We start from the raw sequence: 27,440 nt of genomic DNA on the forward strand, positions 1-27,440 counted from the left end.
GACAGCTTGAGTACTAAATGTGGGTATGCCCCAACCTGTTGGAGTAATAATAGCAACTTAGTATTTTCTTTTTAGTTATAAAACCCGAAGAATATTTTTTTTCTTATTTTCACACAAAAATGAAAGTATAAAATGCCCTCTTTCATTTATTTTCTTATTTTGGAATAAAATATAAAAATAATTACAAAAATACTTCCATTCCCCCTGGCTATATATCTATCTATCTATTAACAAATCGTTCAAAAACAATAAAAATCAAGCCAAAACTTAAAATATTTTATTAAACAACCTCAACAATAAATATTTCTATCACAATAAAATTATTTCTTTTGAAAAGTTCAAAAGTGAAATTTGAAAAATATTCATTTTCTTGCACATATTAAAATGAATTTTATTTTGTGGAGCTTTTAAAAAACAATTTAATTCTCACTGCTTAAATATATCACCTGACAAGACCATGTACGATCGACGAATACGCAGAAATGTACCTTAATATTGCTTAGATCGCTGTAGGTGCTTTTCAGATGTCAGATGTTATGTATTTTCTACGTTATTTACGGAGTAGAAAACTAGAAGCCTTCAAGATATGGTGTTACGGACGCATCTTAAGAATTTCATGGGTGGATCGTGTGACTAATTTTGAGGTTTTAAGGTTATCAAAGAGAGAAAATTGAAATATCTGGGCTATATTATGAGAAAAAAACAGATATATGGCGTGTTACAACTCATTTTTCAGGGCAAGGTGTTTTGGAAAAAGGAGACCAGGTAGAAGAAGAATATCTTGGCTGTAAAACTTAAGAAAGTGGTTAAATACATCTACAACTGTACTATTTCATATAGCTGCCAGCAACGTTAGGATAGCCATGTTAATAGCCAACGTTTGAAACAGGCAGGCATCGTCAGAAGAAGACCATAGTATGAGATTACAATATCGAACACATTTTGCATACTAAGGTTCACCATTCACAACAGACAACAAGGTCAACGAAGTAGTTAAAAGACAAAAACATAATGTGAACAAAACATATAACGTACTATTAAGGTGATATTTATATTGATGATATTATTTATGATAATATTGTAAAAAAAACCAAACCCTTAATGTCCTTGTATGGATCAAATATACGGATACTGGCAAAATGTGACGAGAAACTACTAGATACTTTTGGACGTAATATCCTCAGGCATATTTAAAAAGCAGTAAAAAAAAGTATTATATAGCATAGACGGTATAAATTCGAAATATACATAACATATAAAGAAACTAACATCATAACATTTATAAAGATTGGAAGTTTACGTTAAATTGGCCATGTTGAAGAGATAAAGAAATATAATATACCAAAGAAAATAATAAGACAGACACCAGTGAAGAAAAGATCAAAGAGGACACCCAGACTGAGATATTTGGAACAAGTGGAAAAACAATGAAAAGGTTGCTAGTGTGAACATACATATGTTCATGATATTAGGGACTCTTATCCTGACAATCCGTGTTAAGTTGTAGATATTTATAAAGGGAAAAATTGGGCGACCGGCTTCGCTGTTTACAAGTTATACAGCATCATCAGGCCCTAAAGAGACTAAAAGATATCAGTAATCGGTATCATCATAATTCCTTGTACTGATATCCTTTAGTTTCTTGATTTTCTCTTTCTTTCTCTTAATAAATATCTACAACAACTTAACACAAAAAAAGTAAGAACTAAAAAAGGATACCAAATGGGAGAAAAACAACTTAAAATAATCTGCTATGCAGACGACGCAATACTACTCTCTCAAATTGAAGATGATTTTTTTGATGATGAAATTTACTAAGATGTAAATTGGATCTGGAAGGTCAGATAATAGAACAAGTGATGGAGTTTAAATATCTAGGCATCACATTATCTAGCTACGTAAAGCTCGAAATTGAAGTGGAAGATCAAATAAATAGAGCAAACAGAGCTGCAGGCTGCCAGAATAATACAATATGGAGAAATAAAAATATCGGGAAAAAAATGAAAGGCAGAATTTACAAAACAGTCATGAGACCAATAATGATATACGCGGCAGAAACACGACCTCACATAGAGAGGACAAGAAGGATGTTAGAAACAGCAAAGATGAAAACAGTTAGAAAAATTGATGGTAATACACTATGGGACAGAGCTAAAGGTACAGATATACGACGTAGATGCAAGGTGAAGAACTTCAAGAACTGGGTAAGAAACAGAACAGTAGAATGGAACGATCAAATAAGCCGAATGAGAAGAAATAGAGTAGTAAAGATGGCAAGAGACGGTTCCCCAATAGGAAGACGATCAGTAGGAAGACCACGAAAACAATGGAACTACAACTTACATGTAGACATGTACTGTACATGTAGACATGACAGAGCCGTGTTTACATAAAAAGAAGAGGAAGAAGAACAACTTAACACTGATTGTGAGTATCAGACCCTAACCCCTAACATTCATGAAGTGGAAAAATATTTAAAAACCTTAAAAATTACCAACTGGAAAAACAAATTGAACCACAGATAAAAATGGGAAATCATTCTGGAACAAACCAATAGTCACAAAGAGATCGTGATTAAGAAACATTACAACGGGTCTTTTGGACATGGAAAGACGAGGAAATTGCTCTAGTCTCTGTCTTTACGCAATAAATTAAACGATAATACTGTCGATATTTTTCTAATGCTATTTTTATAGACTACAAGCCAATAGGACATTTTTAAGAGGTCATTTTTGATCTAACATGAATCTAATATAAAACAATACTACACTATGTAATAATAACTTTAGAAACTATGTCGTCAATTTAGGTAAGATAATTGTATGGCATTTATAACTTAGGAAGGTAATAAAAAAATATTAACTTGCAACCCGATGCCGTACAAAAATATTGGTACCAGTAGCAGGGACAATCTTAGATTTTCGGAAAATTTTGACGCCATTTTCGGTAATTTGATACAGTACAGCATTCATACACATAGTTTCGGTTATTTAGATTACTTTTTTTGCAGTGCCGTACATATCGGCTGGTACAGAGGTGAGAAATCTAGGGCGCAACCGTTGATTTTAACCCCTATTCGTTTAGGTCATTGAAAAATGTACGGCAAGAATTCCAAATGATTTCTTAATGCGTAAAAGAATTTTTGGCAACTATGCCGTCTGAAAGTTATGGTTTTTGCAAATGTTTATAAACAGTTATCTGTATTTGGATTTGGGAATAGAATTGTTATTTTTTCGTTAAGATAATTATTTCTTGAATGGTAGTCACTTTTTTAACAAAATATGAATAAAAACTATGAAATTAATTTACATCTGGTTATAATACATGGTACAAATTAAAAATTTGAAAAAAAAAACAAAAATTTGAAAATTGAACATAGTTCCAAAGTACCCTGTGGGGTGGGTTAGGTATGTTATACTTTAAATACTGTGGCTTTTATTAATTATTTAAGAGTAGACAAACGAACAAAAAAACAATGCCGTACATTTATAACCGATGGATTTTACACAGCTGATTAGTCTATTAGCTAATCTTGGAAAAAAGGGGTGCAAAGGGTTTTTGCGCTGTATCTCGTAAACTAGCAGCCTCACAGAAATTATATACAATATTATTTGTAGAAAAATAAAAGATAGAAAGATAGTTTCAGAGAAAGTTACCTTTTTTGTTTAAAATGACTCCAAGGAACCTATAAAAATGATTCTCGAATAAAGAAAAAACCGGTTATTTTCGGAATTTATTAAAAAAAATTGTTTAAACAATTTCTGCCTAAAAATTTTGCCCGCTACCCTGATACCCAGTTATTCTGATTTGTTTAAAGGGCACATTTTTAAACAGGAATTAAAAAACAAAAAAAAAAACATTTTTTTGTACGGCATTTTGTTTTTGCTGATAATTGATGTCAATATTAACAGAATATATCAATGCCGTACAGAAATTTTTGATCGTAATATCCCACTTATCAGAGGTCTATGGAAATTAATTTTCCTCTCATAAGCACATGTACCGTGAAAAATGTACTGCATGTCCCAAAATGTTATTATTTTATGCAACTAAATTTAAATCAATGAGTTTCATATTGGCTCAGGTCAGTTCATTTTTACTACTTAAAAATAAAGGAGTGGGCCCTGGAGTTCTCACCCCTGTACCAGCCGATGTGTACGACACTGCAAAAAATAATTTAAATAACGATCAAATGGGGTCAAAATTTTCCGAAAATCAAAGATTGTCCTTGCTACTAATACTACCTAAGTTATAAATGTCGTACAAATATGTTGGACCCAAGTGCCCACTCCCTTACCTTACCTATGTAGTCACCTGCACTGATAAAAATTGACGGCATAGTTTCTAAAGTTGTTATTACATACAGTGTGTCCGTAAAGTATGGAATAAATTTGATATTTCCTAAATGAAAAGACCTTAAAAAAATCTAAAACACGTCGATTTTTAAATTTAATGTTCTACATTTTACAATATAATTTCACTATACAAGGTGATACACATTACAGTGATGACGTTATCGGCTCTTTTTTAAATATAACACCCTGTATTTTATGACATTTTTAGATCGATAAAATGAGCTGATTTCAAAAAAGTATAATACTCGGATCTAAAATGGATATAATTTGAAAGATATGCGCTTAGAAAATAAATTATTTATTATCAATTGCAAAAAAGTAGCCTACTTCTAATTTTTGGTAAACTTTAATTATTTTTAGTAACGTTCAATAACAATTAAGTAGTACAATAATTGTATTAATTCGTGAATGTTCTGTATTATTGCTTAGAATTAATTTTAAGTAGAAATGAATTTGAGTGTAAAGCAAGGAATTGAAATACTCATGATTATTGGGTATGGAGACAAATCGCGAATTCAGATGGAAGTGTGTAATTTATTTAATGACAAATATCCAGAAATACCCATCACGCAGTCAACAGTAAGTAACATTAAAAATAAATTTCGAGAAACTGGTACGGTTGAAAATGCACTCAAATCAGGTCGTCCCTTAGGTCGTCCCCCAAGTAGAATATTAGATGTTCTACTTGCTTTTAAAAAAGATGCGCACACTTCTGTTCGTAAGGTTAGTAGTGATCTCGATGTTTGCAAAACAACGGTACACAAAGTACGTAAAAGTAAGTAAAGTAAGTAAAATGCACAGTTGTACAGGAATTAAACGAGGAGGATCCAGATAAAACAATACAATTTTGCGAAATAATGATGGATAACAGCCATCGAAACCCTCTCTTGGTTCAAAATATTATTTTTTCTGATGAGGCTACATTCAAATTAAATAGCGAGGTCAACCGTCAGAATTGTAGATACTGGGCAAAAGAAAAATCGAACTGGATGCGGGAACATCATACACAATACTCGCAAATAAAAGGTAAACGTATGGGCTGGCATTGTAAGAAATAACATCATTAGACCCTACTATTTTGAAGGTAATTTAAACGGGCCAGCATACCTTCAGTTTTTAAGTGAGTATCTCGTAACTACTTTAGTTAATTTATCCCCAGTACAATTAATCTTGGAGGTTTTGATAAAAGTCTATGGTTTCAAAAGGATGGTGCGTCTCCGCATTATGCTTTAGATGTTCGAAGGTACCTAAACGAAATTTTTCCGAACAGGTGGATTGGAAGACGTGGACATATTGAATGGCCAGCGTGGTCGCCAGACCTCAATCCCTTTGGATTATTTTATGTAAAGTTATTTAAAGAATGTTGTTTATAAAACGAAACCTGCAAATATTGGAGACTTAAAAACAAGAATTTGTAAAGAAATAAACAATATTTCTCAACAAAGCATAACCAAGGTTCTACAAGAATTTGTACAACGTTAGGGTTACTGTCAAATATAACAAGGGCTACAATTCGAACATTTAAGATTAAGTCATGTATTAATTACTGGATTACTTTCAAGTTATTTATTATAATTTATTTATAATTTATTAATATTATAAAATAATAAAAATTTATTTTCTAAGCGCATATCTTTCAAATTATATCCGTTAGACCCCCAGTATTATACTTTTTTGGAATCAGCTGATTTTTATCGATCTAAAAATGTCCTAAAAAACAGGGTGTTACATTTAAAAAAAGAGCCGATGATGACGAAATTTTATTGTAAAATGTAGAACATTAAATTTAAAAATCGACGTGTTTTAAATTTTTTTAAGGCTTTTCATTTAGGAAATATCGAATTTATTCCATACTTTACGGACACACTGTATATTGTAGTATTGATTTATATGTGATTCATGCTGGGTCAAATGTCCCCTTAAAAATGTCCCATAAGCTAATAGTCTATTACACTTGTAAATATCAATTAATAAGCAATATGAGTATAATAGAAAGATTCAAGAACTAGCCATTAAAAAAGGTTTTGACGCTCTTTGGTTTTAGGAAACCTTTATCGAGACTTCTATATTATGAAACTTTTTCGTGTATGTAGTTGCATAAGCTGTCCTTGCTCAAAACGGAATTTCAAAACAAATATTTTAGAAAATAGTGCACAAATTAATAGGAATGTTCTTATCTTAAGTTTTTTGTTTTAGTTTCAGTTTAATACTTAGATATATTAGATATATACAAACAATAAGTTTCTCCAATCACAAGTACATCTTTGGTATCAACAAATTTACAGATACTTCAAAGTTGCAGATACTCATTTCTGTATAAAACATCTCTTATATTGGACCTGAATTCCAACGTGTTCATAAACACGTTAAATTTAGTATATCGCCGGTACTTACATAAAAACATAAAAACAGTTTTGTCCCTAACTAATTTCCGTTGACGCCGAAAGCATTTTCTGTATTTGACTAAAACTTTTGCCTTTTGTCTCAGGTAAATATAGGGCACTAACAAGGGCACACATTAAACACATAGAAGAGAAAAACCAAAAGGTGCCACATCTTCCTATAGTACTATTCATATCATGAAAACTTTTGGTTACTATAAAAGATGATATCCAACCAAAACAAGAAGCAACTGCCGTAGTCATTTGCTTCATGTTGTTGGGGAAGAGTTCGGACATAACAACCCACGGTACTGTACAAATACCAACATTAAAGAATACTATGTACAACATCAGACTTAGAATAGGTAGCCAGTATATGGATTTAGTACTGATATGTCTGTCATGCAGGTAAAAGAATGCTGCTAGTAAATTTAATGCGATGAACATACCAATACAAGATATTAAAATGAGTGGTTTTCTACCTACTTTATCTACCACACAAGGAGCTATAAAACTCGATATTAACATCGCTACCCCTACAATTATAGCAGACAATTCTGGCTGCAGTCTTGTTCCAGTTGCCTCGAAAATGGTTTGTAAATGATAGGTAATAGCACAAAATCCTGACAAATCCTGAGAAGCTATTAGAATCAAACATATAAGAAATGACTTTCTCAAAATCTTGTTTTTAAATATATCGGATAAGCGACCTTCGTCGTCCATTTTAATAAAAGATTTTATGTAGTTTAGTTCTTCGGCAACACCATTTCGATCAGTTGATCTTAAGTACATTAGTGCCTTTTCTGCCTCCTTGTCTTTTTTCACTCCGACGAGATAATACGGACTCTCAGGAGCAACAAGTGAAAATAAAATTAGAAAGGTGATCGGTATAAAAGCTAAAATAACATTAAATACAAATATTGACGTAAACGGACCTATTACAAAAGGAAGAAAATTTCCTATAGCACAAAAAATACTTATAGTTAAAGACATTTTGCCTCTATTCGAATCTCTTGCTATCTCGGCTATGTATATAACATATAAACAATAACCTCCTCCAAGTGCTACACCTCCTATAAATCTTGCCACGTAGAATAGCTGTATATTTTCGGAAAATGCAAATATAAAAAATGACATAATATGGGGCACAGCTATAGCTAGCAATCCGATTTTTCTCCCAAAACATTGCGAAATATAGCCAAACGGTAACGGACCAATAATCGCTCCAAAATTTAGAAGAGATCCCAACCAGGCATCTTCGTTTCTTGTTATCTTCCTACCCAATGGGTTTATAGTGGTACTGTTGGAGTATAATTTTGGATATATCGGAGAAGTCCATGATAGCGTTAAATCTCCTGTTGTTGCTAGTAAATCAACTGAAACAAATAAAAAAAAGCTTAGTAGTTATTTAAACATGACATTTATAGTTAAGAAATATGATTGGAAATGAGTATTTACTCAACATTATTAATGATATAGCAGCATGTTGTTGGCGTACTCATATGTATTCTAATTAACGCGCTTGTTTAATTTACCTCACATTCACACTCTCGTGGAATGTACAAGAAATCAAGCTAGTGTTAGAATATGGGATATATCGTCTCGCCTTGTTAACATCTCACGTTAAAAGGCCGCAGTACTATTTTGTCGAATTCTACAAAATTTAATGTAATTTGATCGTATATTTGCACCATTCGATGAAATCGGCGCGATTTGACGACAGACAAACAAGTCAGTCTGCAGCAGTACGACAGAGTTTGATGGATCGTAAATTTGATCGTGTTTATTGTGACAACGACAAAATCATTTGCAAAAAAATCATTTGCTGCTAAATTTTGAAAACGGCTTATAGCTAGAGGTTTCAAAGAGATTTCTTTGACATTTATAAAGAACAAAGTGCATTTGGAAAATAAAATCGACATCATATCATGATAAAACCGCTAGAAAAATGCTGTGAATATTTTGGTTGCTAAATTTTAAGAAGTGAAAGCGGATACTAATGAAGAGTTAGTAAAAAAGAAAATTAATAATTTTCGAACATGTTACAAAAGGGAATTAAAATGATTTTGGTATAATCGCAATTCTTCTAATAAATGTACGTGACAGTATGTATGACAGTATTATGTATATCTTTTTCAACAACCAATCTTTCCACCACCACCTACTTTTCTTGTATTTTTTTCGTTTATACAAAGGGCAAGAGCCGCTAAAAGTATATCGTTATCTGACACATCCTGCATGAAATAAGTAACGACAACGGGCAAAGAATTATAGATTTAGCAGCAGACAAAAAATGGTAATAAGCAGTACAAAATTTCCACACAAAAATATCGACAAAGAACACGGGTTTCTCCAAAAATGAAAACAAGAAATCAGATCGACCACGTCTCAATAGAAGCCATTTCCAATGTGAGAAGTCACAGAGGGGCAAATAGCAATTCCAATCACCATCTTGTGCTAATTAAATATAAACAAAAAATTAACGCCAAAGAAACACAACAAGGTGAAAAAAAAAAAAGATCAAATATGCTTCAGATATATCAGCCTCTAATGATGAAAAAAGAGCAATATATAAAACGAAAGTAAAATATTTAATTGAACAATGTAATAAGGTACATCAAACTCATGTCAGAAATATCTAAGAACTGGAGCAACGGTAAAACTTTAGACATATATATATTATATATATATATATATATATATATATATATATATATATATATATATATATATATATAAGAAATACTGGATATTATTGACTGTCGATATAAACAAACAACACAGTTTATTAGGGCTGCAGTCAGTAGGTTTGGCCGGGATGTTATAGAAACACTCTTTTGACTTTTGGTCGAGCTTTCGGAATTCTTTTATTCCTTCTTCAAGACACTGTAATTAGAAGAAAGTGTAAATATTTACAACATATCTCAAATTGTCATTACAACTTACTAGTTGTACTGAAGAAGGAATAAAAGAATTCCGAAAGCTCGACCAAAAGTCAAAAGAGTGTTTCTATAACATCCCGGCCAATCCTACTGACTGCAGCCCTAATAAACTGTGTTGTTTGTATATATATATATATATATATATATATATATATATATATATATATATAAATATATATATATATATATATATATATATATATATATAAATATATATATATATATATATATATATATATATATATATATATATATATATATATATATATATATATATATATATATATATATATATACAGTTACAGTGCTAGTCAAAAGTCCGTTTCCCCCTCGTATCTTTTGAACGGTTATACTTATAATAGTAAAATTTGGAGAGAAATAATAAACAGACGTAGGCTTCTTAACTAGTCATAACAACTGACGTAATAGTGGCCGATGACGTTACAGCGCCACTGTGACAGATAATTTTAAATAGGACCTTATGGGAAATGAAGCTCATTTTAATGAATAAATACTAAAATTGTAGTTTCGCATTTAATTAATAAATATTAAAACCTCCGCCTCTGGTAACATGTTAAAAAGTTGACGTTTTTTAATTCTCTAATTGTTTTTACGTCAACGTCAACTTTTTTGACAATTAACTAGAGGCGAACGTTAGAATTTAGAATATTTATTAATTAAATGCGAAACTACAATTATTTTAATATACCTATTCAATCATACTAATTTTGTTTGGATTTAAGATGATTTTGACGAATAAATTAAATAAGTACTAAAATTCTAGTTTGTTCATTTAATTAATAAAAATTAATTAATAATATAAATATAGCTCAATATTTAGTTTCTGCTTCTATTCAGTTTAGTAAATTCAAGTTTAGTCAAATTCTTTTTAGTTAGTTGTCCTCCACATTCACGTAGGCGCAAAATTTCGGGCCAATGCTTTTTAAATGCATTCATTTTTTTCGAATCCTAAAAAAACTAATAAGTATTTTTGAAAAATTTAAACGCAGAATGAAAGAATACATTATTACTGAGGGCCGAAAGTCCCTGAAAACGTCTATAATGTTTATTTTAATAAGTTACAGGGGTGAAAAAAAAAAAAGAGAAAATTTAGTGAGATTTTTAATTTCAAATATCTTATTTAAAAAAACTTTTTGTTTATTCTAAGGGACTTTATGCCCTCGGTAATAATGTAATCTTTCATTCTGCTTTTAAATTTTTCAAAAATATTTCATAGTTTTCTCAGGATTCAAAAAAAAATGGTTGCATTTAAAAAGCATTGACCTGAAATTTTGCGCCTTAGCTCTTAAGAGTTGGTGAATGTGGAAAAAATAATTTCCATGCAGCGGAATTTTTAATGAGTCTAATTAAGTCTTTTTAATGAGAAGTACCCCGATCGCTCTACATCAACAGCTTATTTGAGGAAGCTTCTTCGGAAGTTTAAACAAACAGGTAGTGTTTAAGATGTCAAACGATCTGGTCGACCAACAATTAGTGATGACAAAAAATGGACATAATTTCAGAAATGGTAGTGAATCCTACTTCTTCTACAGCACAAGTTGTATCTATCTATGGAATCAGTCAAAAGACATTATACCGAGTGATGGTTGAAAACAAATTTCATCCATACAAATTAAAAATTGTGCACCAACTTTCAGATGACCCGAATAAAATTAACCAACAGTCCGATTACATAAAAACAATTTTTTTTAGTGACGAAAGTACTTTTTCTCTCAATGCTCTCAATGGAAATGTTAACACACACAATGTGAGGTATTGGAGTGACACAAATCCTCACGTCTTTCGTACAACACATACTCAATTTCCAAAAAAAAATAAATGTTTGGGCAGGTATTTTGGAAAACCACATGGTTGGACCTGTTTTTCTCAATACTAACACTCTCTCACAAACCCGTGAAGTGTAACTGGGGATGTGACACATTTGAACGAGTACGGCAAGAGTTTAGAAATAGGATGCATTACTCTCAGGAAGTAGATTGAGCACATTTTGAACACTTACTATAAGAACTGGTTGTTAAACATTTATTAATTAAATGAGAAGCTACAATTTTAGTATTTATTTAATTTATTCATCAAAATGTGCTTAAACTCAAACATGTGTTGTAGCATTTTATTTTGAAGTCCCGTCGTATATGTGTTAATTGAATTGTTGTGTTTTGTTTATACCCAAAGTGGTTTGTTTATTCTAACTGATGTGAGCAATTTTTTTAGATGATTTCGTAATTTCGTCACTCTTGGTAAGGCCGGCCGCAAGTTAAAGGCGTGTTTAGTTTTATTGGAGTCCGAATTTTCCTTCAAATTCGTAATGTTTTGTGTTTTTCGCCTTTTTTCATGGGAAAGTGTATAGTATAGTAGCAGTTGTATGTGAAGTTAAAATGAGGTTGAAAAGATTGGTCATTGAGAGCAGACGTCGGTGTGTGTGGTTTGAAGAAGCCGGCAAATTTGTTGAAAAAAAGATTTGTATCTAAGAGATTTGCGGCGTTTCCAACAGATTTGAAAAATACCCACATGGTTCCAGTTTTTTAAAGAAGCAGATTTTCAAAGTTTGTGTCCACTGCCAACTTTTAGCCTCAATTTTGTTTGTTCTTGGTCGTCGTTCCAGATTATAGATGCAGTTTTTTGGGTGGCAGTAAATCTCCAGTGTAAGTGAAGTTCCTAACCCCAGAAATTTTAGTGAAACCCAGGTAAATTTTTTTGTTTGAACTTTTAAAGGAAAAATAAACATTTTCTAATAATAATTGCTTTCATAAAAGTTTAAGAAATTGTAATAACTAAAATTGTAGATGTTAGGGCGGGGCCTAGCTTGCTGTCATTTTAATTGTTCTCAGTTTTAAGATTTAGTATTAACATATGACAGTTAGCACTATTTTTGACATTTGGTAAATACCTAATCATATTTGAGATTTTGTTTCACTTAAAAAGATATTTTTTTTGATTTGTAATAATTTATTTCTGCTACAAATTGTCGCCCATTAACAATTGTAAGTTTTGTAGTATCTCCAACTCCTGGAAATTGTAAACATGACACAAGTCTTTTTTCTATTTTTGTATTGAGCTATTGTCTTTTTTGAGCATTCTTGTGTTCTCTATATTTTGTAACTGTTTGTGGTGACACAAAAATAAATGTTAAATTTTGTTTTTCAACATTTTGTTTACTTTTTTTAACAAACCCTTTCTTTTTGAGTTTTATTTGAAAAATATATGTTTTTTATGTTTAATAATTATACTTATCCCCAGTTACAACTAGCTGGTTGTAATAGGTATAATTAGGTACCTCAAGTGGCGCCCCATATTAAATTTCTTAAGGTGTTTTCGGTTTATTTTCATTTTGTTTGTCCCATGAGATTTATGACCCTTTATGTCATTTTTCTGTAGTTGCCCCAATCCAAACCCCCTTGTCTTTTACTTATCCACGACCCCAGCTCTTCAACTAACCCCTGAGTGCCCGTTCGCATAAGTAGCGTTTATTTAGCTTACCCTATCTTCGCCCCAAGAATTTCTATCCCCCATCTTCTACCCCTAATAGTAATACCCCTATGGTAGGCAAAATATATCGTTACAGTGTATATATCTACACTTTAAAATGTATTGCAAAGATTTATCAAAATATTCACGAAAAGCATTTCTTCATCTGCGCCTGAGTAGTTATCTTTATTTGAAGATATTATACGTCAGTCAGACAACTAATAATGGTACACTATGGTACTTCATATTTATTCTTTTAGATAGATAATTTGTGGTGATTGCTTAATAGTCATTTTCAAGATAATTTTCGTCTTTTTATTAACTTAAAATAAAATTCTATTACATATAATGTATATAAATAATCTACTATCTCAGTTGTTTTTTATTTTCGTTCCACTGATTAAATTAAATAAACACTACCGTCATTTTGTATTTAAAATAAATATTAATACTGAAAGATTTTTTTCTATTATACGAATAAAAGATAATAATATATATAATATAATATAATGCCGTTACTTTCCATTAAGTACTGTTTTGTAGATTTGTTTTTAATTTTATAAAGAATATTTTATAAAAATATTCTCATGATGTAAAATAAAGAATTTCTTCATCAGAAATAAATTTTTATAGCGATAAATTTATAAAAGAAAATAATAATCATCATAATTCTTCTTGGATCTTTCTTTATGCGTCATTAGATATATAATTAAGATGATGTAGGTTTTTATCTCGGCCCATCTTCTTCTCCTTATTTAGGCATCATGACAGATCATGATTTAGGCATCATGATGGATTTGAAGCATCAACAGGCATAAAACCAACATGGGTTTATCATCGAATTTTCGACAATCGAATTACCTGAAACGTCTTTTGAGACGCAAGAAGTACTACATCCTCCAATTAACAATATAGGGTAAAATGAAAGAATGAAAAGTCGATGAAAGAAAAAAGCCATCCTGCATGAGAAAGTCAGGTAATGGATCGGGCTATCAGGGGAACCAATGTGATACAGAAATATATTGGAACTGTACTCGTGTTACTCGTATATCATCATCATTATCAAGCTTTCATTTATCCCGTCCACTGCTGGATATAGGCTTCCTTTAAACTCCTCCCTTCTTTGCGATTTTGTGCTCTTTGTTGCACATTTTTGGTGATACGCCTGATGTCGTCATCCCAACATGTAGATGGTCTTCCTCTACTGCGTTTGTCTGCTCTTGGCCTCCAATGTGTAATGTTGCTCGTCCATCGTGAGTCATGCATTCTCGATGCATGGCCTGCCCAATTCCATTTTAGTTCCGCTATGCGTTCCACAGCATCAGCAATAGTTGTCCTTCTTCGCAGATCTTCGTTTCTTATTCGGTCCGGCAACGTCACTCTCACCATAGACCGTTTCATTCGTCTCTGTGCCGCTCTCAATTTCGAAGCCATAGTATTGATTAGAGTCATGGTTTCCGCGTCAAAGGTCATGGCCGGTAATACGCATTGGTCAAATACTTTTCTTTTGAGGCTAATTTGTATGTTGGTCCTAAGTGTGTCTCGCAGTTTTCCAAAGGCTGCCCACGCTACAGTAATTCGTCCTTGGATTTCGCATGTTTGGTTATCCATGCTGATTCTTATTTCATGACCCAAATACTTATATTTCTCGACCAGTTCTACCACTTCGTTTTGAATAGTTAAATGGTTATTGGGGACCATATTTGTCATAATCTTAGTTTTGGTCAAGTTCATTCTGAGGCCTACCTTCGAAATGCAAAATTCAATTCATTTAACATATCTGTGGCTTCTCCTAAATTATCTGTGATAAGGACAATGTCATCTGCGAAACGGAGATGGTTAAGTTTTTCGCCATCTATTGTTACTCCTCTGTGGTTCCAATCGACCATCTCTAATGCTGTTATGAATAATTTCGGTGATAATGTATCTTCTTGCCTTATCTCAAGTTTTATTTTTTTTTGGGTAGGTTTTATCGTGTTTCTTAACAGTCAAAGTGGCATTTTTGTAAATATTGTAAATAAGTTCACTATACCTATGGTCAATTCTGCTGTCATTCATTGCTTATATAAGGCTGTCCATTTCAATCGTGTCGAACGCTTTATGAATATCTATGAAAGTAAGGACAAGAGGTTTTTTGTATTCCATAGATTTTTCAATGAGCGTCTTTACTATATGGAGGTGATCATTGATACCATAATTTGATCGGAATTATGCCTGTTCTCTCGGTTGGTAGAAATCTAATTTTTTCTCCAATCTTGATGATACTAACCTAGTGAAAAGCTTGTATATATGGTTCAACAAGCTAATAGGTCCATAATTTTCTAGGTCTGTTCTATCTCCTATTTTATGCAAAAGAATGGTTATAGCATTGTTCAATTCTTTGGGCTACTGTATTTGCTATAGAAACAGTTTCCGTAATTAATCTAATAGCATATCTCCTCGATTTACAATAGCTTCTATTACAATTCCATCCTCTCCTGGGGCTTTGTTATTTTTCATTGCTCTTAACGCTTGTCGAATCTGAACTCCATATACTGAAACGCTGCTAGATCAAAGAAGACAAATGAGAAGCGATAAGAATGCAAACAGCCACACTCTACTAGAAATAAATAAAACTGTTTCGAAGGCAATCAGAAGAGATTTAAGGAAATTTAAAACCCATATTAAACGTACTATACAGAAAAATAACAGTCTAAAAGTTCTACGTAGAAAGCTAACGAATGGGAAATGCGAAATTTGTAAATTAAGAAACAAGCAAAATGAAATAATATCACGTCGAGACGAGTTAATACAGGTCGCCGAAGAGTTTTACGAGGAATTATATCGGAGTAGACGAGAAGATCAAACAGGAATACAAACAGCTATTTCAAAGAAGATCAATAATCAAGGTTACAACCTAATGTCAGAAATAAAGGTAGATGAGATTCGACAAGTTACTCGTGAATAATTATAAAAATAAAATCAATTACAAATGGATAAACGCAGAACTTGGATATCGGAGAATTAGATTGATGGTAGCTGTATCGACTAATGCTAAGAGATTAACTACACTGCAATCTAACGAGTAGAGAGTAGAGAGGCATATCGTCGAAAATGCATAAAATATAATATATTGACATAGAACAGACAATAGATTAGATTTTGTAAATAGTATTTTTGTAAAATAAAAATTACACAAACCAACCAAACAGTTTACATGTTAACCGAGCGGTTTTGTTTTATTGATCTTATTTTTGTTTTGAAAAAGAAGGTGATAATCAGCAGTAAGTATAATGCTCGTATTGCGCAAAACATTGTTATGGTATTAAATTTAAAACATCTATTTATAGATGATTCCGAGTAATAAATATAATCAATATGCCGATGTTAACATTTTTTTAATGGCCTATGTATTTGTCATTTACAACCAGTCACAACTTACTTAAATATTCCTATTAATATTGATATCTTCCAAAAATTAAAATTAAATAGAAAAGTTTAAATAACGTCCAATGGAGCAAATGATGAAAATGACGAGGGAATTAGCAATGGGTGTAAAATATATAATATAAAACAAAACAATATAGATCCGGAGACGAAATCACACAACTAAAGCAGGAAATTAAAGAACTAAAAGATCAACAAAGCGACTACAAAAATGAAATAAGAAAGCTGCGGGAACAAACGAAAAGGCTATAAAATAAATAGGTCAATTAAAAAAGCAAATCACCACAGCAAACGAAAAATAGAGAAATTAAAGAGAGGAGAAGCAGAGAAAATGTAATAATACAAAGATTAAAAATTAATACAATTAATCAAAAAGTATTGCGAGAGGCTATGAACAATTTGATGGAAAAATAACTACAAGTATCAGTAGATGTAAATCGAGCAATTAAAATAGGAGAAAATACTGCCATAGTGGAACTTAACAGCGTGAAAAACAAAATCAAAGTAATGAAAAAAAATCGGTTGCCTGTAAAGTCGGTTTTACGGGCGAAGATTTTACGTGACAACGTCTTTTTCTCGGTAGAATATTTATTGATATGAATATTATTAAATTGCACAATAGGAACAAGGAATTGAATGAAAATAAGAATTGCACAAATTTTAACTATAGAAATATATTTTGTTTACTAAAACATTGTACATGTAAACTTAAACTTAACTTATTTCTATTTGAGTGATTTTGTTGAGGATAGTGAATCGACTGAATTACGATTGATTACAGAGTGATTTAAACTAATAATTTACTTAACACTATCAACATTTGTCAATAGTATGACATAACCTATAAACTCAGTTTCTCAACTTTTGTGTCAATCTAACAATTAATCAATCAATCATAGTTTACGATAATGAAATATTAGTGTACAATTATTTACCTTTATTGTTGTAGTTGTTGTAAATGACGAATCTAAGCACTTCACATTTTCACTACAGACACAGCTGACGATACTTTAACCACACGTGTGAACTTGTATTATGACGCTTTCTTCGTTTTCCAACGCCAAGAACGCTCGAGAAAGACAGAGACACAAGCACGCACCGATTCAACGCGCCTAATTCTCTAGTGCTGCGCGCGCAGCGGACCGATCATGTTTGAGTGGGAGAGAGACGCAAGGCATTCGCCGGTCCGGCGGGCCTCTCTCTCGTTCGGTGACTCATCGTAACAGACGTGAGCGGGCGTTACACTTTTTCATGAGTGACTCCGAGCCACAACCTAATTTAAGACGTTGTCACGTCAAAAACACAAAGGATGAACACATCTATATAAATGATGATATTTTAAAGGAAGAAAGACATAATTAAAAAGACATTAGAAGTAAGGTTGTGGCAGAGAGCCATAACGGAGAAAATGTCAAAGTAATTTACCAGCAATAAATACAAATAAAACAAAACTACTCATACAAACCAGATCAAATAGACCGGCGCAACAACACTTTATTGACGATATAGAACATGTGAATAGATTCACATACCTAGGAATGGATCTGGTCGCAAGCAATGAAGAAGAACCGGAAATAAATAGAAGGCTTATGCTGGCAAATAAAGCCTATTTCGCGATGGACCACATATTCAAATCGCGAGACGTACACCGGAAAACAAAACTCCGGGTCTATAAAACAATAATCAGGGCCATAGTAAGTTATGGTTGTGAAACATGGCAGAAAACAACAACTGGCGAATTAGGTATAATAGAGGAGACGAGCAATACAGCGAACCAACTCTAGCACAATACATTAAACGGCAGAGATTAAGGTGGGCAGCGCACGTGGTCCGTATGCATGAGAATAGAATCCCCAGAAAATTACTAAATGCATAATTGCAGGGAAAAAGACCTGTTGAAAGACCTAAAAAGAGATGGGAAAACGAAGTCGATGAGGATGCCAGGAACTGCCTGGGAACGCGTTCATGGAAAAGAACAGCGGTAAATCGAGATGGTTGGAGAAGCTTGTTGAAGAAGGCCAAGGCCCGATTTGGGCTGTAGTGCCATTGGATGGATGGATGAAATTTACCAGAAACTAATCATAAATGGAGAAATACGAACATCGAATAACAGCCAATGACAATGAACAAAAAAGAGAAAAATGTAATACGTAAAAACTAGCAGCACAACTCAAACAGGCTAAAATAATGGAGGCGACTTGGCAAAATAAAGGTACACGAGATGGACATAATGTACAGATTATTAATTGAGAAGAATATATATTAGTAGGGACATGGAATGTAAGATAAAGGTGGAAGGAAAATTAAAACACCTACTCGACGAATGCAAAATATACAAATTCGAAATAGTAGCACTACAAGAAACGACAATGGAAACACATAACTATTTATCAATAGGCACAGGCTTTTTGGTAAATAAAAACCTGAACATTTGTCACTCCTTTTGGTAGATATCAATTTTGTCATTTCTACATCATTTTTTCCAACCTACGTGGGTACTAGTCTCCTCAAAAATTTCTCTCCAATCGTCCCCATCCATCGCCTTTCTTCGTCAAGCACGTATTCCCATATTTCTCATGTCTTTATCGATGTTATCAAGGAACCTTGTTCTGGGTCTTCATCTTCTTATTTGACAAATGTATCTATCAAGAAGCGTTTTTCTAGTTGGGTCATTTTGTTCCATCCGCATTACACGCCCTATCCACCTCAGACGTCTTATCTTAATTTGTTTTACGATATCAGGTTCCTGGTATATTCTATAAAGTTTGAAGTTGTATCCTCCTCCAACAATATTGATATCATCAGCATAGGCCAGGATTTGCACTGATTTATTATATATTAAACCAGTGGTTGTGATTTGTGACATACGTATTACTTTTTCCAGAGCCAGATTAAAACAGTATACAAGAGAGGGTATCCCTGGCGCAGCCCGTTATGTGTTTTAAAAGGTTCAGATAGTTCTCCCTGTACTCTACATTTAACTTTTTCAAGAGTTAGTTTTGTTAAATTTACCAACTGATTTGGTATTCCGAGCTCTTTCATTGCTTTAAACATTTCTCTTCTATTCACAGAGTCGTAGGCTGCTTTGTACTCTATAAATATGTGATACGTTTCAATGCCATATTCCAGTGTTTTTTCTAAAATTCGTTTCAGGGTTGCAATCTGACGAATTGTCGATTTGCCACATCTGAAACCAGCCTAGTATTTTCTTACTATCCGCTCTCCATCTGGTGCCATACGGGGACATAGTAGTAGAAAGAAGAAGTCAACAATAATAATACACCAACAATGGAGGATTAAGAAACTGAGACACATTATCTTCAATGATATACAATACATTATGCAACATACAACATACATACACAGTATACGAACACTCTCACTCCCACAAACGCTTATAGCACATATTAATAATGCAGAACACTTAGAATAATCGGAATCTGAAGTTCCATAGGGCAAAAAATCCACCCTCATATCTGTTCAACTAAACCATGGCTGTTGCCTATTACACAGCAGCCAAGTCGCTCAATTTTCAATTTTGTTAAATGACATAACCTTGTCAACATCTTTGGCGGTTTTACACTCTTTTTAACAAAATCCTTAAATCATATTTTTTTATTCAAATTTGTTTAGTTAAAAACGTAATTATCATTACAATCAATTGTGGCTTAATCCCATATAAACACAATATTTAACTTAGACATGCCAAAAGAAGACAGTTTCAGAACCTAAGTGGAAAGTTTAACTTTTACCAGTAGTTAAGATAGAGACTTAAATTCTTTAAAAAATGAAATAAATTCCCCTTTTAAATAATATTTTTTATTCAGGGAATGCTTCTACAATGCCTAACCTAATATTTAAAAAAAACGTTCTTAGTCATGAAAACCATTTTTTCAGGAAACTGAAAAAATCTGTATAGATCTGTATTAGTCATCTAAATTATTACCAAAAAATTTGAGAATGTTTTTGACACTTTTAGATGTAATGTTTCATATTTCTGTGCAAAATAATAGGTGTACAATGATATTAATGTTCAAATGTGGTCGACTTAGAACTTTTTTGTTTACATTCCTAAGATGACACAAAAAAACCTTCATTTTGTTTAAAAAAATTTATATTTAACCTAAAAAATACAATTTTTAAGTAAAAGTTTTAAATACAAACATTCAGTCATTTTTTGAATGCTTCAAAATGCCATGTTTCCTTCTACTGGATGTCATGTTCATCTTCCCCAGTAGTGGGACTATCAGTTGTTGGCCACTCCATTAATTCGTCATAAAACTGTCTGACACTATCAGGTATATAAGGTAACAACTTACCAATATCTTGGAGCCTCACTTTTTTAAGTGGTACTTTACCGGATGGATAACAAAGTATTGTGAGAAATTCAATTGATTGATTGTTAACTTAAGAAAGTTTATAGGTTTGTTCCATAAACCCATCAATAAAATACCTACAAACAATCTGTTCCATAGGTAAAGTGCATGACAGAACTTATGCCAAAAGATATCTTATCCTTAACAAGAACACGTTTTCCTCTCGTTTCCTCTTAAATGCACGTCTTTTTATAGTAGGTTGGCCACCAATGTTGAAAATCTAGTATATCTTCTGTGCTAACTTCTTTGATTGTAAAATCTATCGTATTACTCGAAGTAATAATAAGTTCGGTTATCTCGTGTAAGATGTATACCCTATCATGTCTTTTTAGTTTTCTTTTGATGATTGAAAAATCTCTGTCACAAGGAAGGTAGGAGTGTCCTCTAATGGGATAATATCTGTTTAATGTATGGTTCTTATTTTGACCATCGCAATTATCCGAGTAAATGTGGACTTCCGTAAACTGAGGGGGAGCAGAGTTTAAATAATTATATACAAAAGAACAAACCTCATCCGGACTTTTTCTGGCGGCCCCTTTGTGGTATAGATAAATATTAGACTTATTGCTTTTTACGTCATGAATGCAAAACACATTCACCGTTAGTTGTCTCAAATAAAAGGTTTCCTTTACTGGAATCATGGGCAGCGGTATATTTTGCATATAATCGAAAGCTATTGCCAGCACATGTGGTTTTTTTGCTTTTGTTTCTTGGTTAGTTTTTTTTTTAATTTATTGTAGAATTTTTTTGACCTACGCTTGTAAATCATCAATTCAGCCACAACATTTCTTTTTGCTGCATCACTAAGATGAGGACTTCTCAGTTTTAAATTTAGTTCTTCACAAGTACAGCATGAATCAATCTGCGGGCGACCAAAACGTAAATTAAAGTTGTCCTTGAAAAACCTTAAGAAAAACTCATAGCTGCATTTTGATTCGGGATATTTCTCTTTAAACATAATATTGTATAAAATTTAAATATTCAGTCTTGCGTCCAAATATTTTGTCTTTCCTGCCTATTTACTTTCTTTTAATGGATAACTTTCAATATGTTGTCTTATTAATAGCCTGGTATGAGCACTGATTGCATTAGTGCCCAATTTTTTCCCACGAAGATCCTTCGGGGTTTTACCCATTAATAATAATAAACGAAGCCTTCTAATACGACTTATTTTAATTCCATAGAGCGACTTAAATGCTTCTATACATACCTTTTCTTTGGTTTCACCCACAATTACCTCGTACGTAAAATAAACCTGTGGTTATTTAATTTTCTTTGGTATTCACAGAACACATTAATACAGTAAAAACACATATGTTAATAGTGTTGCCTACAAAAACATTCTGAGTCACTGACATAGACATCTCCTTAACCCATACTCTCCTCCGATTGAAGTCAAGTAAAAGAATTGTGATAATCCGAAAAGCTATAATCAGCATTAAGTAATTTGGCGTATTGCGCAAAACAATGTTACGATGTTAAATTTACAAAACATATTTATAGGTGTTTCCAAGTAATATATTTACAAAACATATTTATAGGTGTTTCCAAGTAATATATTACACACATATGCGAGCCGAACTGTTTGCGAACTGCTCGTGAGCTGTTCGCGAAGAGTTCGTCGAAAATATGTTTATGTTCAGGCTATCCAATACCCTAACTATCTAATAACAAACCAAGAATTAATTTACTTCGTTATTCTAAACATTTCGGTATTTTGTTTACATTATCTGTTATTAATTTCTCTCGCTACTTAGATAAGCCGCGCTCGTTCAGCAATTTTGTTTAACAGAATGATATCATCGCACACTTGGCAGAAACAATTTATAGACACAATTTATAGTTCTGCGAACATTCTTTGTGTTCGTCCCAAAAACCGACATGCTGTGGTTCCTGACGAGCAACGAACGAACAGCTCGCTATCGGTTCGTCCCGTCGTACAAATTAACGAATATAGCGTTCACAAACGGTTCGCGAACAGTTCTGCTCGCATATGTGTACCCGCCTTTAGCTATATCATGTCGATATTTACATTAATATTTGTTGACTGAATCAAAATTTTACTTTTTATCAGCACTATTATTAAATTAAATTTTATTATTTTCAAAATAAACCCATTGTCCTAACCTTATTCATACTAAAGCTGTGGTTGCATAAAATAAAACAATAGAACAAATAATGGTAAAAAAGTTGTTATCCTGATCAGTATAGTCTAACAAGCTTTCTAAGAGAGCCCTGAAAATTACGCTCAGTGGGGTGCTATTGTTCCGAGGTATAAAATTCCAAAAACATGGGATTTACCTGTTTTATAAAATGATCCCTTGTTTATGTAATTTCCCACCTCTAACAATAGCACCACGCTGAGCTGAATATTAATGAGCCTCTTAGATAGCTTTTTAGACTATACAGTGAAATGTAACCGAGTGCAGGTAATATTGCATGTGGTTGCATTCGGAGCCTCAGTTCGGATTTGTGGATGAAGACTATTTCAGGACGATCCATTGAAGGTTAAAAAAGTTAAAATAGAGAATTAAAAGTGTTGGATGGCAACAGGTAATAGTATGGAAAGATTTGGTGGATGCGCTTAAAAAACGCAGAATACAAACTGCTTATGTCCAAGAGGCGAAGAAGGGAGAACTAGTTGAAGGATATAATTATTGCATGTGGGAAAAATAATACTCGGAATGTAGTTGGTACAATTACTGACAGAGAAGTAAAAGAGAGCGTTGTAGAAATTATCAGAAGGGATAATATATTAATGTGAATGAAATTTGTAATTAATAAAGAAGTACTTAATGTAAGATATATTCCAACAGAGGAAAGAGTTATATTAAATAGTGATTTTAATATACATGTGGGTCATTCCAAAATAGAATATAAAGTGATACATGGAGGACTAGGCTTTGGAGTCTAACTAGATATTATAAAGATAATACGTTTCAGCTAGCTGTAGCACGAGATATGGTGGTTGTTAACACATTCTTTCGGAAGAAAGAGCCAAGTTATCACCCTCAAATGAACAAAATAATTTCCAATTTTTATTTTATGAAAATGAAATAGATATATCTCAGTGTTAGGACAGCAAGGTAATAGTTGGTGAGACTGTAATCCAACAATATAAGTTCCTTACATTGAAGTAAAATGCAAAACCAAACTAAAACAGAGGATAAGACCATAAAAAATTCAATGGTATATGTTAGAAAATGAAAAAGAAAGGTGTAAATATGACACATATAGAAGAAAATGTGAGTTAGTAAATAAAATGGAGTTCTGATCCGATTTAAAATATGTATGAATAGTCTTATTAGAGATATCACAATTAAAATCTAGAGTTGGAGAAACTTTGGGAAATAAACTATTTAAGAATAAGGAGACCTGCCAGAGGTGAACCGAGGCAAGAAAAAAGAGAAGAGAAAAAATTATAAAGAGTGGCAAAAAAGCATGTCTGACATAAACTTTCAAAATTGAAATCTTTTAGTTGATGGAGAAATATGGGAAAAACAATAAAACACTGAAAACTTTGTCGGGGAATTAATCACTTATATAGGAATAAGTAAACAAACACTACGCTGATGTTCTTCAAGAGGTTCTGTGGTTAGCGATTAGAAGATCACAAGAAAAGCTTGTGAAAGATATGTATAACGAATTAAGTGTTAAGGCAGGTGTAGAGTATAGTGATAAATTTCACAAGGTAAGGATGGAATGGGATTTTACATAAATAAAAAACTCGCAAACAGCGTAAAAAATTTAATCCGATAGACGGGAGGATCGCTAAATTGAGATTAAAAATGGAAAATATTATATAACATTAATAAATATATATGCTCCAACTTAAACATCCGATCTAATAGAAAAAGATGAATTCTATGAAAAATTGAAGAAATAATGTGACGAAATAACAAAAAGAGACATGTTACTAATACTGAGAGACGCAAACACATAACTGGGAAAAAAGATACTCGAAAGATCTGGTCTGAAACAGAAAAAAAGGAACTCTACACGAAAAAATAAATGACAATGACCACAGAATTTGTCAAATCGCAGCAAAACTAACTATGACTTTCCTATTGACAAAATTTCAGCAATGAAGAAAACCACATGGATATGGAACACTTTCTGGTAATAATAAAAATAAGCGCTCTCAGATATCTCAAGCCAGAAGAGACTGAAATAAGAGAAAAATTTGAACAACAAATGAATAAACATATCTCAAAACTTTATGAGTCAACCCACAAACATAAACGAAAGATTGCAAGAATTAAAAAGCAAAATAAATGAAACAAACAGTGAAGTAATAGGAAAGAAACTAACAATAAAAAGAAATAAAGACTGGTATGATCAAATGATACAAAAATGAAGTAATGGAAAAGAAAAAAACAAACAAAAGAAATAAAGACTGGTACGATCAAGACTGCGAAACAAAGACAACAATTAAAAACTCCGTCACAATGACATGGATTAACAACCAGTGAGAACAAAAGAGGGAAGAATACAAAATAGAGAAATAAATCTAAAATACCGCCAAAGAAATAATTCTTTGGCGGTTCCCAAGTGATAGTAAGCATTAGAAGTGAATGTTTGTGAGTTTTCGTGGACTAATTGTATCCTGACGGAAGCTGATCCAGTAAAATATTGTAAGTCATACTTTTCTACTTATATATTTCAAGAGTTACTGTTCAGGCCGGAACGAGAGATTCAGTTTATCGAGAGGAGAAGAGGCTAGCGTCTTTTGAACGATACGTGCATCTGAAGGAGATCATTGAAGACGAGAGGCTCGCAATAATTTGTTGTAAGATTGCGGATTACCTAGGGAACTGCGAAGAATAGATAGTGTAGGCTACCAGGAACAAGGATTTGGACAACTCATCTTCAGAGAGATAGTTTTTTTTACCATTCGTCAGTTTTTTCGTTATCAACAAAGTTTTTTTTAATTGCTTCAGAAAAGATAGAAATATTTATCAGGAGATATAGAACAACAATTTTGATTTGAAATTTTAATTTATATAGTATATAACATTAATTTTTGAAGGTTCACGTACTTAGAACAAAATTTTTGATAATCATTGTATGAGATATTTTTTGTTTAAGATATTTGAGTGTGAATTTTATTTCAATATATAATTTTGTATTATATATGTTTATTATTCCGGTATTCCTCAGACCTTACCTATCATATGTAAAGCATAGATATTGAAGCACGAATATAACCCTGAGATAAGAGAATTAAATAGTGTGATAAAATCATAATTGAATCATTTAAATAAGTTTAATTAATTAACTAATTAATTGCTTGGCGCATCTCTGACTTTTAATATCACATTAACATATATATATATATATATATATATATATATATATATATATATATATATATATACAAATATGAAATGTAGTGTGAAGCCGAAATAATTTTAACCATCAAAAGACGAAAACTTAAATACTTAGGTCATGTGATGAGAGAGCAAAAATACTTATTATGTAAGGTATAATTCGGGGAAAGCGAAATGTGGGAAGACAAAAAATATCCTGGCTTAAGAACCTGAGGGAACGGTTTGAATAAATTAGTGTAAAACTATTTAGAGAGGCGGTCACCAAGGTTCACATAGCCATGAAAATAATCTCCAACCTTCGATAGAAGATGGAACTGGAAGAAGAAGAATGAACTATGGAGAAATTAACATATACGTCTTCAAAGTGTTTTTCATAAATATTAAATAAATAATTAATTTTCATTAAAATCGTGAACTTAAAACTAAGAATTAAAAAAAATCAATTAAAGCTTACCTATCAATACAACCAGAATAGAACTCTCGAATGCCTTCATAATACTAACACACAATTTTTCCTGTTTCTTAAAATTTCAATGAACTAGAAATATATGTTTAAAGATAAAATGGAGAGAGGAGCGACAGAGGTCATTGTATGAAAGATTTAGCAAATGAAAAATTGTAGTGTCAGCTTGTGACTTGCGTCTCAAAACTATACTGAACTACGACCTCTTGTGATTAGTTTGTTAACACTCAATTTCCGATTTACTGGAGATTTGTTTTTGTTAGATTCAGAGCCGTTTCTACGTATTTTAGTTCAAAGTTTAATATTATTAATTAAGATTAACAGTCTTTAAGGATAAAAAAAATCTTGCAGGAATGATGCTTGTACTTTTTATTTTAGCTAATGAAGCTAATGCATGGTAAAATGTTAAATAATGTTAAATATGCAGATCATACATCACCTGTGTCTGATTCTAACGAAAATTCACAAACAGTTATGGACAAATTATACTAATATCGTCGGGTTAGTGCTTATTTGTTCCATACCACATTTTCTACTTTTTTGGGTTAATGTTGTAATGAAACATTGACAACATAATAATGTATGTAATTTGGCTCTGATAACTCTAACAGCCAAGACTTTTCTGTAATACCTTTGTAACTTTGTGCCATATGATTATTTTATGGGTTATTTCAGTGCTTA

At 32.2% G+C, this 27,440-nt stretch overlaps 1 protein-coding gene across 1 annotated transcript; it reads right to left on the minus strand.

Annotated features, from left to right (window-relative positions):
* Nucleotides 1–263: 263 nt before the first annotated feature.
* Nucleotides 264–26,969, minus strand: LOC140439933 (facilitated trehalose transporter Tret1-like). The gene is made up of 2 exons (XM_072530121.1): nt 26,751–26,969; nt 264–8,112 (listed from the first exon to the last, which is right to left on the minus strand). The coding sequence occupies exons 1-2, from the start codon at nt 26,788–26,790 to the stop codon at nt 6,776–6,778; spliced, it is 1,377 nt and encodes a 458-aa protein (XP_072386222.1). The 5' UTR covers nt 26,791–26,969; the 3' UTR covers nt 264–6,775.
* Between the last annotated feature and the right edge of the window lie 471 nt (nt 26,970–27,440).

The sequence above is a fragment of the Diabrotica undecimpunctata genome, chromosome 4 (genome assembly GCF_040954645.1).
Source record: "Diabrotica undecimpunctata isolate CICGRU chromosome 4, icDiaUnde3, whole genome shotgun sequence".
NCBI classification, from domain to species: domain Eukaryota; kingdom Metazoa; phylum Arthropoda; class Insecta; order Coleoptera; family Chrysomelidae; genus Diabrotica; species Diabrotica undecimpunctata.

Excerpts from the sequence above, each read along its gene's own strand:
- LOC140439933 (XM_072530121.1), bottom strand. The coding sequence starts at position 26,790 with ATGAAGGCATTCGAGAGTTCTATTCTGGTTGTATTGATAG. Across the intron at positions 8,113-26,750 it reads TATTCTGGTTGTATTGATAG|TTGATTTACTAGCAACAACA; the intron begins GTAAGCTTTAAT and ends TATTTGTTTCAG.